The 15479-nt window shown below is 33.9% G+C and overlaps 1 protein-coding gene across 6 annotated transcripts in view; it reads right to left on the reverse strand.

Annotated features, from left to right (window-relative positions):
• The window catches only part of STXBP5 (syntaxin binding protein 5), a 182029-nt gene that overhangs the window by 35100 nt on the left and 131450 nt on the right, over positions 1–15479 (reverse strand). For 3 of the 6 annotated variants that reach the window (XR_013441060.1, XM_078054602.1, XM_078054601.1), the window contains exons 20-22: positions 14436–14495; positions 14287–14334; positions 60–110 (exon numbers count right to left, since the gene is read on the reverse strand). Coding sequence is in view for 5 of the 6 variants with exons in the window: in XM_078054602.1 (XP_077910728.1) it covers positions 60–110; positions 14287–14334; positions 14436–14495 (159 nt within the window). In the remaining variant the exon portion in view is untranslated. The remainder of the gene's footprint in view (positions 1–59; positions 111–14286; positions 14335–14435; positions 14496–15479) is intronic. The other 3 variants (XM_078054605.1, XM_078054604.1, XM_078054603.1) reach the window with 2 other exon arrangements.

Genomic DNA, 15479 nt, shown 5'->3' on the forward strand with positions numbered 1-15479 from the left:
GGCAGACGCCCAACGACTGAGCCACCCAGGCACCCCATTCATTTATTTATTTTACTTACCTAAGTCAGGCTTTAGGTCAGTAGGCAAGCTTAACTTCCTTGACATCTTTGCTGAAAAATAAAACACATTTTTAAAATTCTGAAGAATATTTGATTCATATTTGTTAATATCAACTCTCCTCCAGGTAGATGTAAATGCTTTTATTACTAAATCTAGATGCTAAGATAATTAAAATATGATTAATAATATTATAGGTTGAAAGTAAATCTTATTTTCAACTTTTTAAAAGTTTGTACTTACTTGATGTAATATCTTTGTGTGCTTGAAGCTGTTACTTCAAGAAAGCTTTTTATTCTAACTGTTAATTATTTCTTAGGCTCACAGGAAAGGGTTAGGCTTTTCTAAGAGAAGTAGAGTCATTTCTCAGAAGGCAGGTGTTGCAGGTAAGGACAATAGAGGCAGAAGACGGAGTTTGGATAGTTGATATAATAAAATCTTTCCAGTTCCTCATCTTCATAGCTACTGTGTTCATTATTTTTTAAGTTAATCTCTAGAATATAAGACAACTTCTATCTAAGAATAAATTTAAGTATTTGATTACATCATACAACTATCAGAATTCACCTATTCTTGATACAAGTTAACACCTCTATTTACAACATGTCAGTGCAAAACAAACGAAACAAAGTCATGCCAATCTAAAATTATGGTATTTACAAAAATGTAAACTATATGTCAATTTCTATTTTGCACCAGAATAAAAAAGCCTCTGTATAAACTTACTGGGAATTCACTTTCCATCCTCAAAGTCAGTTACTGCCTTAATCTAGGAAGTGATTTAGAGTTAGGAGTTGTTTAACTATATCATGTTAGTGGCAATGCATGCGTAACAGAATAGTGCTTCCTATGCACAATTTTGAACAAGCACTTGTTAATACATGAATGCATATATTGGGTTAAATTTTGGGCTGTTAAGAGATATTTAAAGCACAGACCCTGCTAGTCCATAAGGGTGCCATGTAAACAAAGAGAAATCCAGTCATAGTATATAACTTCCACATCTAAAAAAATGACAAATCCAGTATTAGGAAAGAGGCATTAGGCAAACTGGGAAGGGGTGGGGGATTCAAGTTTTCATTTCTAAGCTTCATCAATCTAATCATCATCCTCTAAAAATCAAGAATGAGTCAAATATACAATCAGTCCTATCCCATTTTCACCCAGACATAATCAGTACCAGTTAAAAGATAAAATGTACTACAAAACAAAACTAGTCAATGAAATCTGTGGTTAGTTGATTTCATATAAATGGTTGCCATCATACTTAATATACAATTCCCTAAAATTAGAAGATATTATACCCCCAAAACCATCTTCTAAAAATGCAATATTAAACACTTTCAAGAGAATTCAAAGAGGTTTTCACCAAATACCATGGGTACAATGTACACAGACTAATAGTATCTATACAATATTATATGTTACCTGAAGTATAAAAATCAGTCTGGTAGAGTCTAAAGACATTAATCAGATGGTATGGATGCCTCTCTAGACTACTCTGCTTTGATCCAGTTATTCTTTCAGACCAGAGCTTATCAAAAACTTGAAAGTACACACCAATCACCTGGTGATCCTGTTAAATCAGATTCTGATTCTATACTAGTGGACTAGGGCCTGAGATCCTACACTTCCAACAAGCTCCCAGAAGATGCCAGTGCTGCTGGTCTATGAACCACACTTTGAGCAGCCAGGTCCCTAGACTAAAAGAAACTTCAGGATAGGAACCAAAACTAATTGAGCAAACCCAGTATGCATATGCAGTTAGTTCATAACAAACATTCCCTGAACAAGCTTCAGTATCTAGGTTCGTAAAATGTGGAAGGGTAAAGTATAGTGGTTAGGACTGGATTTGGCATCAGATCAAACCTTAGGGGGAATCCACTTCAAGCAACTACCAGATGTGTGACCTTAGGCCAATCACTTTGCCTCTCTAAACCTGAGATTTCCTCATTTGTTAAATGAGGATAGATAATAATGCCAATTTCCTAGCTGTGAAGATTATACAAGATGATGTAAGCAAAGCACTGAGCATAATACCTGACACACAATATGAATTTGATAAAAGTTAGTTATTAATAATAAATGAAATATGATTTCTAAATAAACTGCAAAATGCTATACAAATGAGCTATTAATACATTTGTAAACAACCCAGCGTTCCTTTATTCTATGATAATATTCCAAGTAACTAAAACAAGAAAATGGGAAAAAAAAAAACCTGAGGACATTAAGTATAGAATGGTATGCACCACTGTAAGTTCAACCTTGTTTGTTTCAAAAACTAAATTCAATATACAGCTACACATAACAAAGGAGAAATAACGTGAATAATTTACAAGCTAGATCAAGTTTATTCCTCATTAATTTCAGACTACATTAAGTAAATATTTTGTTAATTAGAAATGTATCTGTTGAAGCTTTCACTCAGTAACCATATACATATTTCTGCCAAAAAATTTCACTAGCATGAAATTTCCTTTTGAATTTCTTAAATGTATGCTTTCAATCTCCTTCATGATTTTCTACTAGAAATTCTTTTATATAAATTCTCAAATATTCAAAAAATTTAAGTTAATCTTTCCCATAAAATACAATTTTTTTTTTTTTTTGGTCTAGCACTACTTAATTTCTTTATCATGTTAAAAAAACTGAATATAACCAACTTTCAAATAATTCTTCAGTTGGTCTAATTTTGACATTTTATTGAGGTTAAAATCACACACAAAAATGACTAGGCAGATTTTCTGACTTCACTATAAATGTTACAAAATGATTTAATTATGGGGTCTAATATTTTTTCCTGAACACTTTGCAGCTGGAGACCCACAACCTGACCACAAACTCAACCACAGTGTTCAAAATATTTAAGCCACACTGCTATAACACCTTGATATAATTTTGAGCAATCTCCTTGAACAAAGAACCTGAAATGACAATGTTAAAAGATTAACCTTTGTTATTTTGTGTTAATTCCACTTACCAATTAATATTATAAAAAAGATACAGAACTAATAATTTTAATGAATAGAAAAATATTTTTGTTACATGTAGAGGTGGAGACAAAGGCAGAGGAATACTTACTAACCTATTAAATATTTATTGGGCACACACCAGCCACGTGCCAGAAGGCAGGGATTTCCTGCCCTCCAAGAGTTCACAGCCCCTTGGAGGAATGAAATAACTCCACTGCAATGTACCAAGTACTAACAGATGCATGCACAAGGTGCCAATTAGAGTACATTGAAGCTGTAACTTTTTTACCCTGGAATACCCATGTAAGACCATGGGACAAAAGATAAAGCCAGCAAGGAGTAACTCAGACTTCATACATTTTCACAAAACTATATGTTCCCCACTTGTTTGTTGACAGTATTTTTTCTTTTGATGTAAAAGAATATACATACAAATGAACAAATCTTAAATACCTATTGAGTTTTGACAATGTACACACCTATGTAACTCAAACCCTTAACATGATATAGAAATTCATCAACATCCAAGAAAGGTCATGCATATTCTTCCCAATCCTGTCCTCATCCCTAGAAATATCCAGTTCTGATTTTTTTTTTCACCATCAATCAATTTTGCCTATTCTAGAACTTCATATGCATGAAATTACATGGTATAAACTTCGGTGTAAGGCATCCTTCACTTGGGACGATGTTCTTTATCTTCTTCCCAAATATTTTAAAGCTTACATTTTTTCTTCAATGTATAAAATTAGAATTTTTAGATGAAAAACACAGTCTTAATCAATAGATTCACAGGCATTAATAGATTAACATCTTCTAACTGTCCTCTCATACATATGCATTTTATCTTTAAGCTTTTTTGACTTGTGTGTTCTTTAAATTTGGAAAATATAGAAACAGAAAATATAGCCACCATGAATGCCCATAATCAAGAGGCAAGATGTTTGCATATTTCCTGCTACTTTTTAATATCCATTTTATGTAATATACAAATCTGTATCCTACTTTTTTCCACTACTAAAAGAAACATTTTCTTTCCTCAGTTGTTAGTATATGTTAATGGCTGCATATTTATTTATACGAACACTTACTGAACAATAAGTTTTCCAATAAATAAGGCAATAAAAATGTACAAAAATATTTTCATATATTTTGATTATTTCCTTAGGAGAGCGTTCCATAGGGGACAATCATTTCTAGTACAACTTTCCCCAAACCCCAAGGTCTTCTAAAGTATGTCTTTAAGAAGTAGCTTTTTTTTTTTAAGTTTAAAAGAAAGGCATATGAACACAGTATTTTACAAACTTTTGTTTAGCTGAAAACAAAGACAAACAGGGATCAGAGAAATTTGGTAACATGTACAAGTCCCAGCTTACAACTATATCCCCTCAAAACTCAAGTTGTCCCATTTTCTTATAGCATTGTGAATAGCTAAGAAATCTAAAGCCAGACTGATTATTGCCTACTTTTGAATGTAACTTGTCTATTTTTTATGAACACTTATGGCAAGGGGAAGAGCAAAAGGAGGGGGTGGGGAAGGATTTAGATCCTCGGCATTCCACACTGTATTTGTATTTATCTGCTGTCAAGTTCCATAGCCCTTTCTTCTGTAGTCTCTATCCCGTGATAGGGACTTATCTGGGTAATTTTATTGTATCAGATATTGAACTTTCAGTACTAGAATTTTCATTTTATTCATTATAAAGTTGCTATTTTCTCTTTGCTGCTGCTGCTATTCTCTAATTCTCTATCTGTTCACTCATTGTGACCATTTTTTTTCTTTTCAGTACTAAAACATATTATAGCAGCTGCTTTAAAAATCCTTAGCTAATTACAGCATCTAGGTCATCTTTAAGTCTGTTTCTACTAATTTATTTTTATTTTTAATTATGGGTCACATTTTCCCTACTTTTGAATTTGAATCTTTATTTCACATGCCTAGGAACTTTTGATTGGATACTAGGCAGAGTGGATAATGTGTTGAATGGAGTCTGTATTATATCATGCAACTTAGTAGGTGTTGAGCTTTGCTCTGTCTTGCTCTTAAATTACTGGTGGATCCTTGGTTTTATCAGGTTTTATTCTTTGTTAGGGTAGGTCTATTTCAGTTTGAATTTAGTTCTAGGATACGGCATTTATGCTAAGAAGTGATCCTTACTCTTATGGAGTGGCCTTTCTGGGATATCCAGAATGACCAAGGTGTTCAGCAATGTCTAATGGCAACAATTCCGGGCCCTGCATGACTGCTGGTATCCTTGCCAGCTCTCAGACTCATAGCAGGTGGTTGCTGCTAGGCCTTAGAGAGTCTTGCCCAGCTCAGGTATAGCTTTAGCCTGGAGTTGAACCTGAGTTAACCCCCCCCGCTCTGCCCCAGACCTCTAGGAAATCTCCTCTGTGAAGTTCCTTCCTCTCAAGTACAGTATCTCACAAATTCTAGTCACTTTAGCAGCCCAGAACACCACTCTCTGCCTCCTTAGCTTGATGAGACTGCAGCCCCTCCTGAGTTCCACCCACCCTGCCCTGCAACAGGAAAGTGTTCCACCGCAGAAACCCGAGGAGGTCATGCGGCTCACCTTGTATTTTTCCTTTCTCTCAAGGATGGCAGCCCTAGACTTGCCTGTTGCTCAACGCCTAGAAAGAGCCGATATATTTTGACTAGTTTCACAGCTGTCTTCTGTGGGAGGCTAAGCCCCAAACCTAAGATCTAAAGTTGAAATTTAGGCCATATATTTTTATCTTTTAATTTTGTGACTTCTAGGGAATATACTTGTTTTCAGGTCTGTTTAGTCAACCTCCTTGATGGCCGGCCCACAAGAGGCAGATCAGTCCTCCTAGCATATACTCTGTACCCTAGTATAATTCTGTGGATGAAGCAGTTGTAGACTTTATCCAGCAATTTTTGGTGATCATATTTTTACTTCTTAGGAGTCTCAGAAGCACTTGCCAACCCAGTTACCTTGTCAGCTGATTTCATTGCATGTATAAAGAAACTTCTGCTCATGCTTTGAAGTTACTCAACTCCCAGTGAGGCTTTCAAACTGAAGACGTAAGATTTGAATGCATTCTTGGAAGACCCTTAAGTTGTCTGTTTTTCTCTTCTTCAACTGTGTATTCTTCAACTCTTGCTCCCTGTACTCAATATCTTCCTAGTTTTGAAACCTTTTGTTACTAGAGATTATAAACTAGCTCTCTTTTCTTATGCCTTTGTCCACAGCCGAAACGACGGAAATGACAACAGTTTCTTCAATCTGAAGAAAACTGGTATTAGAGATATGTCTTGGCAGGCTGTAAACCTGAGTCTCTACTCCCTTCTTATAAACTGGAATGAAGATATCAAGCTGACTGGCTGAGTAAGCAGTAAAGAGCTTCATTTGCTTGGTAGGAATAAATGAACTGATGCATGATCACAAATCATGTCTGCAATGGTAGTTTCAACAGCAAGGAGAGAAACAAATCTCAAGAGCACTGCTTGGACCTCTGTACCACAGATGACAGTTTTGTCATGGCTGATACTTTTCAGTTCTTCGCCACTGTACAAATCTTTGTAAAGTTTCTCAATTATGGAGATTCATATTGCTTCTCTGAAATTAGGGATCTGTTTTATAATTTTGCTTTAATTTTTCTATCTACTGTGTTCCACATCTTATTTTTCTAAGGGAAGGTTTCTTAAAAGAAAGGAAAACAGAAGTATAATTTCTGCTTTTTGGAATGTGACTTTTATCAGAAACAGTATACCAAGAATAACAGGTAAAAGGACTTATTATTATGGCAGTATGAAGATGCCAAAAAACCAAATCTTTGTTTATGAGGTTCAATAATTAAAAGGAGGTGACAATATCAGTTTTTCCACCACCTGCAGAGAGCCAATGCCACTCTTTTCAAGCAAATGTTGAAATGTATGCATATTAAATTTTAAAAATCAGAATAGTAACAAGACTAAAAATCAGCTTATATGATATGGCAAAGAATCCAAGGGCAAGTGAGACGAAGTAGAAATTCTTGCCACTTATCACACATTATTTTAATAGCCAATTAGAACTAATAATATCAATACCTATCAATGTCTATCTCCCATGTTAGAATATAAATTCCATGAGTTTGGAGATAATATTTATCTTGCAAAATACTGCATCTGTGTATGTGTATAACAATGTGTGGTCAATGAGCATGGTGATGAATGAATAAATAAATGAACACAAACTGTCAATGGAATTTTACTTCTACAGAAAGAAGCTGAATTTTCTCACAAATGAAATAAAGAAAAAAAGGGCAAATTAAACACAGGTCTATTCATCAAATAGATCACTTTTGAAATATGGAACACATATCCATTACCTGAAATGAAGCACATTCTTCTAATTCTTGAACTCTTATAGCTTTAGTCTTCAATATTTTTCCCATTTCTATTTGCTTCCCATAAATTCATAAAACTTAATGTCTAGGATATCATAATAAACTCTGCAGCATTTTCTACAGAATAAAAGATGTTACAAAACCCTAAGTGTTATATGCGGAATTGTTCCTCCAAAATTTGTATGTTGAAGCATTAACCTTCAATTCCTCAGAATTTGAGGTATTTGGAAACAGGGCTTTTAAAAAGAGGTGATTAAGCTGAAATGAGGCCATTAGTGGTACACCTCATCTCATCTGACGGGAAGAGGAAATTTAAACACACAAACACCACAGCTGCACCTGCAGAGAAGGAAGATTATATGAGACTCAATGAAAAGGCAGCCATCTGCAAGCCAAGAAGAAACCAAACCTTTTAACACCTTAATCTTGGACTTCTAGCCTCCAGAGCTATTCTAGAGGAAATAAATTTCTGTTGTTTCAGTCACCCAGTCTGTGGTATTTTGTTATGGCAGCTACTTGCAAACTAATACAGCAAGTAATGGTAGAACATGTCACTTTTTTTTGTTGTTGTTGTTAAAAAAATGTATATTTAGATTTAGCCAGCTGGACTCAGCTTAGGTGATCCCAACTTTGTTGGCAACATCCAAAGCATCACAGTCAGGAGCCAGTTGAACATATGCCTTCTTCTCTCCACTGGGCCTAATCAGGGTGTTGACCTTGGCCACAACATCAAAGACCTTCTTCACAGCCTGTTTGATCTGGTGCTTGTTGGCCCTGGCATCCACAATGAACACAAGTTGTGTTATTGTCTATTTTCTTCATGGCTGACTCAGTAGTTAGGGGGACCTGCATAGTGGTCATGCTTGTTTCTCCTGGGGGTGCTCTTTTGAGGATATTTGGGCTGCCTTTGGAGAATGCAGTGTCTTGGGCCATCGGAATGCCGTGATGTGCAGATCTTCTTCTTCTTTTTTGTGACTATGAACACCTTTCAGCACTGCTTTCTTGGCCTTCAAAGTCTTTGCTTTGGCTTCAGCTTTGGGAGGGTCAGCAGCTTCCTTCTTCGCCTTCAGTGCCATCTTCGTGAACAGGACTGCCATATTAGCAGTTCTATTCAAACAATACTTGACAAAGAAATTATTTCAGTAATTTAATTTGGATTAATTTACTTTATATTAGGAATCAAACAATAAGTTATTTCTGGAAAGATCTTTTTACATTCTTCCAATGTAAGAAAAAGACGGTTCTATGGAAAAAGAAATGCATCCACAGGAAGTACTGTGATATAAAAGACAAACAGACCTTGCTGAGATTTTATTATGAAATTTGATAGAAAATACATGCTGAAATAAAATTAAAATCCAACACACATTATGCCATACTGATGAATACATTCAGATGTTATTCATCCTGAAAAAAGAAAAAGAATTCATTAGAAAACCTCAGACTTGTATAACGGTTGTAAAGTACCTGACTGTGAAATTTAGTTCTTCACAAATTAAGAGTAATTTTACCTGTAAAAATGGTATTACTGCACACTTGACTCATCATCTCTTTCAAGATGATCTTCTATTCTTCAATAGCCATATTGTGGATTAAATATAAAGATGAACTTCTATAGAGGTAACAGCCACACATTTGGGATTGAGTATTGGGGAATATAAAGTAGAAATATCAGTACTAATCTGAGTTTTATAATGAATTAGAATAATTTTCTAACTTAAAATTCTACTTAATTAATTTGATACATACCTTTTTATTCATATTGCAGGCTCCAAATGGACCTCTGAGAATTTCTTTTTCAACATGTAAATATAAAAGAATTGGGAAGACAGCACAAGAAAAAGAGAACTTATAGCATGAGAGTGGAGACATGCTATAGTAAAATAAGAGTCAAGAGACCTGGATTCTGGTCCTGACTAGGTCATTACTGTGAAACATTACTTTGGATGTGCAACTTAACTTCTTTGAGGCTCAACCTCTTTTCTTGAAGAATAAGGGGGCTTGAGCAGATTTAAAATTGTAGGTTTTAATGAATTAGTGATTTAGAATATAATGACCAAGAACCTATTTAAGCTGCATTATAACTCTTTAATTTAAAAAAGGAAACACTGGGACTTAGGTAAAGGAGAACTAATGAAAACAGTATTTGGACTAATGATCATTATCTTCATTTAAACTGACTTTAAAAATTACTTCAGTTTTTGCTAGAAAAGAAAATTAGTCATTACCCAAGTAACTGCTAACCCAGAATCTGAGAGATTAAAAGGACCATGGAGGTACAATCCTCCCTAGGTTTACAGATACCATCTGAAGAATATCTATAGTGACTGGAACTTGGGAGGTGCTCATTAAATGGAGCCAAGTTTTCTACTTGTTTTGACCCAATGCTCATTAAGTTACTGTATTTTTGAATATTTATATTTTAATCTCTAGTTATTATTTCCCCCTCACAGCTTCATGTAATCATTTCTTCTATATAAAAATTAGTAATAATATGGGATATGGGCTTGTAGACTATAGAATCCAGCTAGAAATCTACTTTCACAATGAAATAGAATCAATGAAATAGAATTAACAATCTTCAGAAAAGGTTCATGTAGTTTCAAACTCTACCAAACAATGCTAGCATCTGGACCATATTTTATTCATAAGGTATCATGAAAAATTTGATTAACACTTTAAAAAAGATATACATTTTAGGACTATTTTTTACAAACTTAACAAAAAGCTTTACAGAATTTTTTATTTCCAAAGTTTTATATAAAATATAAATAATAAGCAAATTAAAAATTGGTAGCTACTCTTATTTTCTAAATGATTTACAGAAATGGTTAACACTACAGGAAAGACTGATTTTGGAAATGGTGGTCATTAAGATTTTACTAACAAAAATTAATCATCAAGTATGAACAGGCAAAACAAATCTCCGTATGTGTATTACATGCATGCACCTTTCTTTAGGGATGCTGCAATTGCATTATATTCTGCTATATTTTTGCTGTTAAACTCACAAGACTAAAGTTATGCCTTTTGAGGCTGCTGTTCTTAGGCATGAACAAGGAAGTCACTGTCAGCCTCATTCATCTGAATTAGCTGTCAGCCAGGAAACAAGGAAGCTAGGCTTTAGGTAGATAGGTTAGGGGCTCTACTGTTCGCTGTAGCTACTTGAGTCTGGTCTTTGAGGAAGGTAGACTTCCAGGCACTGTATATTATGTTTGGGTAATAGGTACCAACACAACCATGATCTGGTGCTAGGGCAGAACTTAACAGGAAACATCTTTTTTCCTAGGTTACTATGTAGATAGAACAGGGCCATAACCAGAATATCTAGTTACAAATCACACAATGGATTTGTTTTTAAATCCTTACACACTTTAGTAAATTGTCTTAAGAACTAATATAGTAGTACAGCATTGAAAGGACAAACAGTGAAGTCAGACTACTTGGGTGGGAATCCTGGCTCTGTCATTCACTAGCTGTGTAACCAACAGATACATTACTTACATTCTACCTCTCTGTTCCTCATCTGTAAAACAGGGAAGTAATAGTAGGTAGCTCACTGTAGTTACATTGAATGGATTAAATAAGAAATATTACTTATAAAGGGCTGGCATGGTGTCAGAAAATTTGTAATTGTTAAGTATATATATCTATATTTTTAAAAAACTGTTATCATCTCAGCTATCTCAGCTGTACTGTCGGGCAGTAAAAGAGGGGTTGATTTTCCAAGCTTGGGTTAGAGTGTTAAGGAATGACATTTTGCACCTCACCCCTCCAATATTGGCAGCAATTACTTTCAAAGAAAAGGTGAAGCTGCAGAAACAAAGTTTTGGAGCCAAGACATTTCAGTTAGCCTTCCAAGCAAGGTGGCTTTCTTACTAGTGTCAATCTTGAGGGTCTAGATTTATTCTTATGCCCTCCCTTATTAGGCCACCGCATCACTACAATTATAGTTGAAGCTAAAAATGTTTGTCTACTGAGGAAGAGAGAGGTGATAATTTTATGAGGCTTAGGATACTTCAGAGCAAGTACAGGACTGGATGGTAGGAAACACTGAGCTCAGAATGCTCAAGGAATCCTAGCATTTTCTTAAAAAAAATTATTTATTTTAGAGAGAGACAGAGACAGCACGTGGGAGAGGCAGAAGGAGAGGAAGCAAGAGAATCTCAAGCCAACTCTCCACTGAGTGGGGGCCCGATGTGGGGCTCGATCTCATGACCCTGAGATCATGACCTGAGCTGAAGCCAAGAGTTGGATGCTTAACCGACTGAGCCACCCAGGTGCCCCTAAAGGAATCCTAGCACTTCTTCTTTTTTTTTAGGATTTAAAAAATTTTTTTTGTTATGTTAATTACCATACATTACATCATTAGTTTTTGATATAGTGTTCCATGATTCATTGTTTGTGTATAACACCCAGTGCTCCACTCAGTACTTGCCCTCTTTAATACCCATCACCAGGCTAACCCATCCCCCCACCCCACTCCCCTCTAGAATCCTCAGTTTGTTTCTCAGAGTCCATAGTCTATCATGGTTTGTCTCCCCCTCCGATTCCCCCCCCTTCATTTTTCCCTCCCTACTATCTTCTTCTTTTTTTTTTTTTTTTAACATATAATGTATTATTTGTTTCAGAGGTACAGGTCTGTGATTCAATAGCCTTACACAGTTCACAGCGCTCACCATAGCACATACCCTCCCCAATGTCTATCACCCAGCCACCTCATCCCTCCCACCCCCCACCACTCCAGCAACCCTCAGTTTGTTTCCTGAGATTAAGAATTCCTCATATCAGTGAGGTCATATGATACATGTCTTTCTCTGATTGACTTATTTCACTCAGCATAATACCCTCCAGTTCCATCCACGTTGTTGCAAATGGCAAGATTTCATTCCTTTTGATGGCTGCATAATAAGGGAATCCTAGCACTTTTGACACAATAAACTTTACACAGAAAACACGTCTTGACAGAGAGGTCTTCAGGAGATTCTATGTATTTTTTTCTTGATATTTCACTGACATTTTAGGTGTTTTTCAATAGCATATTTTATAATTCTCATTATAAAACTAGACACTAATGTAGAGAGAGAAACTCATTTTTTTTTAACTGTAAAAACTTTATAGTCTAAAATGGAGCAGTCTCCATTTGAATGAAGAAAAAAATTGAGAAGTGAGTTTTCCTTGTATCTATGTTGGGATTAAAAACCACACTGAAAGGTTCCACCAAAACCAAACAAAATTATATATGAAATAGGAGACAGAGCAGTAGTTTCTGAAGATGCAAAATAATTATGTATAACTGTGTAACTAACCTAAGTTTGAAAAACTGAATAAAGTTAACATGTTTCCCAAAAACTATAAATATAAAAACTGGCATGACAAAAAGAAAAACTTGCCAATAACATAAAAAGCAAGCAAGAACATTACCAAAGAACTTCCAATAATGTTCCTCGTCTAAGAAATTTGTTAACTGAAGACTTTCAAATATTCAAGCTCAGATATTTCATGTTACATATTCTATTCAAAACACAGAAAAAAGAGAAGAGCTAGTCACCACATTTAACAAAGCAAATACAACCCCAGGATCAAAAACTGGACAGAGAAATTATTTTAAAAATGTAATTATATACAAGGTTCCTTTCATGCAAGGTAAAATCCCTAGATAATTAAATTCTAAAAGTTCTTTGATTAAGTGTATGTAGGAAAGTCCCTTCTAACTTTTTACATTACATGACAATAAGTACTATTACGACAAAATATTAAAAAATTTGGTTGAAAAAGTATTATGCTATAGTGCTAGCACATAATTAAAGTGATTTAACTATTACCAACTGAATCACTATAAAACCACAAAGAGATAATCAACTCCCCATATATGAAGAGCCCTTTGCCCAAGAATAAACCATCTTATTTAAAAAATGACCAGAGGTGCTAACAGTCAGCCAACGTTAATATGACTAAACAGGGTTCAATTTACAACATGCAGACAATATGGATGCTACTTCTGTTAAGTTTTTGAAATTTAATTTTGTTATATATTAAGCTTTATCATGAGAAAAGGTAAATCTATTTCAGCTGCCTAGAAATGCATATCATTTAATACAAATCAAGGAATATATGGTAGGCATTTTGGAAGAAATAACATAACTGTATAATAAAAATTTTGATTTAAATCAATTTAATTTATTCTCTTTTTGTAAAACAGTGCTTCTCAAGCCTTTAAAAATCTTCAGAGAATATTCAAAGTTTTATGACCAACCAAAAAGTCTTAAAGAGTTTGATTATGTCCTCAAAGTTTGATTATATTTTGTTTTCCTATTTTAAACTGAAAACCCTGGACTGGGTAATGTATTTCCAAGTATATTCATAAAAATAGTCAAAAGGATTAATATAAAATACTCTCCATCAATCATTTTTACTTGTGTGTGGGGGGAAGGGAAGAGTCTTAAGAAAATTCCCATTTAACTCAAGGGTAGTGCAGATTACAGAACAAAAGAGTCAATATTTTAGAGAACTATTTCCTTGAAATTGGGGGTTTTGAAAATTTGAGGAAGATGGAATAAAGGTAGGAGAAAATGCAAATAAAAAAAAAAGATCTCAAAATCTGAAAGTATAAAATTGTACTATTTATAGCATAAATTGAACCCTGCTTTATTTTAAATAAAGCAAAAATAAAAATAGAATAGTTCACATTGTAAGTCAGAAGAACTGCAATCCCAAGTTAACCGATTTTTAATAATTACTGCCCCAATGAGTTTAGAAGAAACAGCCCAAGAGATTATTGTTTAGCATAGAAATAACAAATTAATATATACAAAATGCAATGCATTAGATCATTTTCTGGTGTTGAGTAACACTGCATATAGCAAGGATTAGAAACGAAAGAGAAATTTCTATTTCCTACCTATATCACTGGCTACCATCTTGGAAAACTTTCTGCTTTTGGTCTTCACTGAAAATAATATTTTGATATAAAATGTCAAAATCTATTCAAAGTAAACTAAATGAATTAAACATAATTAAAAGAAATACTTTAAAATAAAGATACTATACCCTTTTCTATAAAATTATTCATTTTTTGTTCATCATCTGAATTGTGTGGTGATGAAGAACCTACACAAACGAAGACAATGGAAGGAACAGGCACATATCAGTCACAAACACAGAGTTGTCATAGGGAAAAGTACAAACAAAATAATCTGGTAACTTCCAAGGTAAGTTTCCATACTATTGGCCACAAGAAAATGTCATGCATATAATTAATAACAACTCTTATAATATTACAGTAAGAATAGCAAACAGTAGTGCATTATCTTTCACAGTAGAGAGATCCCTAGTATATATAAATATTCACTTCAATCTATAACAATTTTTCCTTAAGTTACAACCATTTAGAAAAATCTTGGCATAGATGTTAGAGAACAGATAAAGAAAAATATAAGCAGCAATTAACTGTTTCTGAAAGAAAATGCAAAAATTCTTTGACACTAGTTAACTGAATAAGGTTCATCTAGAACTAATACAGTAAGAATAGCAAACAGTAGTGCATTATCTTTCACAGTAGAGAGATCCCTAGTATATATAAATATTAACTTCAATCTATAACAATTTTTCCTTAAGTTACAACCACTTAGAAAAATCTTGGCATAGATGTTAGAGAACAGATAAAGAAAAATATAAGCAGCAATTAACTGTTTCTGAAAGAAAATGCAAAAATTCTTTGACACTAGTTAACTGAATAAGGTTCATCTAGAACTAAGAATCCTGTGCAAGAAGTATACTGGCAAAATTTATTTTAAGGTTCACTTTCTAGATACAAATTTTAAAATCATATATAAATTCTATTATTACCATAGGGATCTTTAAAATACTGAGGATAATACTTATAATTTTAGGTATGTTCAAATATTTACTTATGTCTAATGAGGTAAGAAATATTTAATTTTATTCTGGCTGTGACTTCCAATAAGTTTAACTAATATTTTTATAATTAAGATTTTATTTGTCCATTTTCCTTAAAAAAAGTGTTCAATTTTTTATCTCATTTCTTTAATTTCTAACATAATGTTTTATTTATAAATGTAATCCTAAGTAGTA

The sequence above is a fragment of the Halichoerus grypus genome, chromosome 9 (assembly GCF_964656455.1).
Source record: "Halichoerus grypus chromosome 9, mHalGry1.hap1.1, whole genome shotgun sequence".
Classification (NCBI taxonomy): Eukaryota; Metazoa; Chordata; class Mammalia; order Carnivora; family Phocidae; genus Halichoerus; species Halichoerus grypus.